The sequence below is a fragment of the Bufo bufo genome, chromosome 2 (genome assembly GCF_905171765.1).
Source record: "Bufo bufo chromosome 2, aBufBuf1.1, whole genome shotgun sequence".
Taxonomy (NCBI): Eukaryota; Metazoa; Chordata; class Amphibia; order Anura; family Bufonidae; genus Bufo; species Bufo bufo.
The window spans coordinates 836296510-836302368 of NC_053390.1; the positions used below are offsets into that span (position 1 = coordinate 836296510).

The 5859-nt window shown below is 44.8% G+C and overlaps 1 protein-coding gene across 2 annotated transcripts in view; it reads right to left on the reverse strand.

Moving 5' to 3' along the window:
- The window catches only part of CPXM1 (carboxypeptidase X, M14 family member 1), a 56293-nt gene extending 51081 nt beyond the window's left edge, over nucleotides 1-5212 (reverse strand). For both annotated transcript variants that reach the window (XM_040419435.1, XM_040419433.1), the window contains exon 1: nucleotides 4885-5212. In XM_040419435.1, the coding sequence (XP_040275369.1) occupies nucleotides 4885-5140 (256 nt within the window). In that variant the 5' untranslated portion in view covers nucleotides 5141-5212. The remainder of the gene's footprint in view (nucleotides 1-4884) is intronic.
- Nucleotides 5213-5859: the final 647 nt, after the last annotated feature.

Here is a 5859-nt window from a genome sequence, read left to right on the forward strand (position 1 = left end):
CAGACACCTACCCTCTATAAAGTCTACCTGCAGACACCTCTCCTCTATAATGTCCATCTGCAGACACCTCCCCTCTATAAAGTCTACCTGTGGACACCTCTCCTCTATAAAGTCTATCTGCAGACACCTCCCCTCTATAAAGTCCATCTGCAGACACCTCTCCTCTATATAGTCTACCTGAAGACACCTCTCCTCTATAAAATCTATCTGCAGACACCTCCCATCTATAAAGTCTACCTACAGACACCTCCCCTCTATAAAGTCTATCTGCAGACACATCACCTCTATAAAGTCTACCTGTAGACACCTCTCCTCTATAAAGTCTACCTGCAGACACCTCCCCTCTATAAAGTCTATCTGCAGACACCTCCCCTCTATAAAGTCTATCTGCAGACACCTCTCCTCTATAAAGTCTACCTGCAGACACCTGTCCCCTAAAAAAGTCTACCTGAGGCACCTTACCTCTATAAAGTCTACCTGCAGACACCTCACCTCTATAAAGTCTACCTGCAGACACCTCCCCTCTATAAAGTCTATCTGCAGACACCTCCCCTCTATAAAGTCTATCTGCAGACACCTCTCCTCTATAAAGTCTACCTGCAGACACCTGTCCCCTAAAAAAGTCTACCTGAGGCACCTTACCTCTATAAAGTCTACCTGCAGACACCTCACCTCTATAAAGTCTACCTGTGGACACCTGTCTTTTATAAAGTCTACCTGAAGACACCTGTCCTATATAAAGTCTACCTGAAGACACCTGTCCTATATAAAGTCTACCTGAAGACACCTCCCCTTTATAAAGTCTATCTGCAGACACCTCTCCTCTATAAATTCTACCTATGGACACCTCTCCTCTATAAAGTCTACCTACAGACACATCTCCTCTATAAAGTCTACCTGTGGACACTCCTTCTCTATAAAGTCTACCTGCAGACACCTCTCCTCTATAAAGTCTACCTGCAGACACCTGTCCTCTATAAAGTCTACCTGCAGACACCACTCCTCTATAAAGTCTACCTACAGACACCTCTCCTCTATAAAGTCTATCTGCAGACACCTCCCCTGTATAAAGTCTACCTGCAGACACCTCCCCTTTATAAAGTCTATCTGCAGACACCTCTCCTCTATAAAATCTACCTGCAGACACCTGTCCTCTATAAAGTCTACCTGTGGACACTCCTCCTCTATAAAGTCTACCTGCAGACACCTCTCCTATATAAAGTCTACCTTCAATCACCTCTCCTCTATAAAGTCTACCTGCAGACACCTGTCTTTTATAAAGTCTACCTGAAGACACCTGTCCTATATAAAGTCTACCTGAAGACACCTGTCCTATATAAAGTCTACCTGCAGACACCTCCCCTTTATAAAGTCTATCTGCAGACAACTCTCCTCTATAAATTCTACCTATGGACACCTCTCCTCTATAAAGTCTACCTACAGACACATCTCCTCTATAAAGTCTACCTGTGGACACTCCTTCTCTATAAAGTCTACCTGCAGACACCTCTCCTCTATAAAGTCTACCTGCAGACACCTGTCCTCTATAAAGTCTACCTGCAGACACCACTCCTCTATAAAGTCTACCTACAGACACCTCTCCTCTATAAAGTCTATCTGCAGACACCTCCCCTGTATAAAGTCTACCTGCAGACACCTCCCCTTTATAAAGTCTATCTGCAGACACCTCTCCTCTATAAAATCTACCTGCAGACACCTGTCCTCTATAAAGTCTACCTGTGGACACTCCTCCTCTATAAAGTCTACCTACAGACACCTCTCCTCTATAAAGTCTACCTGTGGACACTCCTCCTCTATAAAGTCTACCTGCAGACACCTCTCCTATATAAAGTCTACCTTCAATCACCTCTCCTCTATAAAGTCTACCTGCAGACACCTCTCCTCTATAAAGTCTACCTGCAGACACTTCTCCTCTATAAAGTCTACCTGAAGACACCTCTCCTCTATAAAGTCTACCTACAGACACCTCTCCTCTATAAAGTCTACCTGCAGACACCTCCCCTCTATAAAGTCTATCTGCAGACACCTCCCCTCTATAAAGTCTATCTGCAGACACCTCTCCTCTATAAAGTCTACCTGCAGACACCTGTCCTCTAAAAAAGTCTACCTGCAGACACCTCACCTCTATAAAGTCTACCTGCAGACACATCGCCTCTATAAAGTCTACCTGTGGACACTCCTTCTCTATAAAGTCTACCTGCAGACACCTCTCCTCTATAAAGTCTACCTGCAGAAACCTGTCCTCTATAAAGTCTACACACATACACCTCTCCTCTATAAAGTCTACCTGCAGACACCTCTCCTCTATAAAGTCTACCTGCAGACACCTCTCCTCTATAAAGTCTACCTGCAGACATCTCTCCATTATACCTGCGGACAACTCTCCCTTATAAGGTCTACCTGTAGACTGCTCTCCTCTGTAACGTCTACCTGTGGACACCCCTCCTCTATAAAGTCTACCTGCAGACACCCCTCCTCTATAAAGTCTACCTGCAGATACCCCTCCTCTATAAAGTCTACCTGTGGACACCTGTCTTTTATAAAGTCTACCTGCCGACACCTGTCCTCTATAAAGTCTACATGCAGACACCTCTCCTCTCTAAAGTTTACCTACAGACACCTCTTCTCTATAAAGTATACCTGCAGACACCTCTCCTCTATAAAGTCTACATGCAGACACCTCTCCTCTATAAAGTCTACCTGCAGAAACCTGCCCTCTATAAAGTCTACCAGCAGACACCTGTCCTCTATAAAGTCTACCTGCAGACACCCTCCTCTATAAACTCTACCTGCAGACACCTCTCCTCTATAAAGTCTACCTGCAGACACTTCTCCTCTATAAAGTCTACCTGAAGACACCTCTCCTCTATAAAGTCTACCTACAGACACCTCTCCTCTATAAAGTCTACCTGCAGACACCTCCCCTCTATAAAGTCTATCTGCAGACACCTCCCCTCTATAAAGTCTATCTGCAGACACCTCTCCTCTATAAAGTCTACCTGCAGACACCTGTCCTCTAAAAAAGTCTACCTGCAGACACCTCACCTCTATAAAGTCTACCTGCAGACACATCTCCTCTATAAAGTCTACCTGTGGACACTCCTTCTCTATAAAGTCTACCTGCAGACACCTCTCCTCTATAAAGTCTACCTGCAGACACCTCTCCTCTATAAAGTCTACCTGCAGACATCTCTCCATTATACCTGCGGACAACTCTCCCTTATAAGGTCTACCTGTAGACTGCTCTCCTCTGTAACGTCTACCTGTGGACACCCCTCCTCTATAAAGTCTACCTACCGACACCTGTCCTCTATAAAGTCTACATGCAGACACCTCTCCTCTCTAAAGTTTACCTACAGACACCTCTTCTCTATAAAGTATACCTGCAGACACCTCTCCTCTATAAAGTCTACATGCAGACACCTCTCCTCTATAAAGTCTACCTGCAGAAACCTGCCCTCTATAAAGTCTACCTGCAGACACCTGTCCTCTATAAAGTCTACCTGCAGACACCCTCCTCTATAAACTCTACCTGCAGATACCTCTCCTCTATAAAGTCTACCTGCAGACACCTCTCCTCTATAAAGTCTACCTGCAGACACCTCTCCTCTATAAAGTCTACCTGCAGACATCTCTCCATTATACCTGCGGACAACTCTCCCTTATAAGGTCTACCTGTAGACTGCTCTCCTCTGTAACGTCTACCTGTGGACACCCCTCCTCTATAAAGTCTACCTGCAGACACCCCTCCTCTGTAAAGTCTACCTGCAGATACCCCTCCTCTATAAAGTCTACCTGTGGACACCTGTCTTTTATAAAGTCTACCTGCCGACACCTGTCCTCTATAAAGTCTACCTGCAGACATCTCTCCTCTATAATGTCTACCTGCAGACATCTCTCCTCTATAAAGTCTACACGCAGACACCTCTCCATTATACCTGCGGACAACTCTCCTCTATAAAGTCTACCTGTAGACTGCTCTCCTCTGTAACGTCTACCTGTGGACACCCCTCCTCTATAAAGTCTACCTGCAGACACCCCTCCTCTATAAAGTCTACCTGCAGACATCTCTCCTCTATAAAGTCTACACGCAGACATCTCTCCTCTATAAAGTCTACACGCAGACACCTCTCCATTATACCTGCGGACAACTCTCCTCTATAAAGTCTACCTGTAGACTGCTCTCCTCTGTAACATCTACCTGTGGACACCCCTCCTCTATAAAGTCTACCTGCAGACACCCCTCCTCTATAAAGTCTACCTGCAGACACCCCTCCTCTATAAAGTCTACCTGTGGACACCTGTCTTTTATAACGTCTACCTGCCGACACCTGTCCTCTATAAAGTCTACCTGCAAGCACCTGTCCTCTATAAAGTCTACCTACAAGCACCTGTCCTCTATAAAGTCTACACGCAGACACCTCTCCTTTATACCTGCTGACAACTCTCCTCTATAAGGTCTACCTGCAAACACCTCTCCTCTATAAAGTCTACCTGTAGACTGCTTTCCTCTGTAACGTCTACCTGCGGACACCCCTCCTTTCTTAGGTCTACCTGAGGACACCTTTCTTCTATAAAGTCTACCTGCATATATATGAGGTCTACCGTAGGTTATATATGAGGTCTACCTTACGTCTTATGTATGAGGTCTACCTCACGTTCCATACATGAGGTTTACCTAAGGTATCCTAATTATGGTTACACATATACAGTATGAGAGGTTCCCCTGAGGTTACATATATACTGTTTGACATCTATTTCTACAAGTATTTGATGTGTGACTTCAGCTTGTAGCAGAAGATTAGTGCAGCCAGGCAGTATGATGGGGGTCATGCTGATTTGGCGCAAGGGCTTTGTTCTCACCTTTCTTGTCTGCAGGTTTCTCCTCAGACAACCTCAGCCTTCTGTCCTTAGGTACAGGCTCCTCCAGATCCTCACTGACATAGACTGTGGGCTGCGCGGTCCCATTGGCTCCTTGAGTGCTTGAGGGGCTCTTGCTCTGTGTCTTGTTGCTGACATTGAAGACCAGGGTGGCAGTGACATTCTTGGGTGCAGCAGAGGCCCCCCAGATGCAGACAGCAGTGCAGAGCACTGACAGCACAATGGGGGTCACATACATTGTCACTGGAGAGCACAGTCCTCTACTGAACTCAACAAAGGGGTTTTAAGGGATAATTCTGCAGCATTGAATCCTCTGCCCTCCCCTCTCCCAACCTCCCCTCCTCCTCCTCCTCACGACCAAACTCTCCCAGCCCCCACCCCAAATTCCAAGCAATTCCAGTGGGGAGCAGAGGAAGAGGAGGCAAAGCACAGAGTCAGCAGAGAAAGCCCCGCCGCCGCAGGAGAGATGTCAGCTAATGGCTCTATTAGTACTGCTACTACCAATACTAATAATATTACTACTAGTACTACTGCTACCAGTACTGCTACTATTATTATTACTACTTCTACTACCAGTACTACTACTACTACTACTACTATTATCAATACTAAAACTAACAATACTGCTATTATTGCCACTACCAATTCTACTAATATTACTATTATTACTGCTACCTATTCTACTAGTACCAGTACCAATACTACTATTATTACAGCTATTACCAATACTACTACTATTGTTATTTCAACTACCAATACTACTACTAATACTACTTCTACTACCGATACTACTATTATTACTTCTACTACTAATTCTACCACAACTACTATTACTTCAACTTCCAATACTACTAGTACTACTATTATTACTTCTACTACCAATACTACTACTACTATTACTTCTACTACCAATACTACTACTACTATTACTTCTACTACCAATACTACTACTAATAT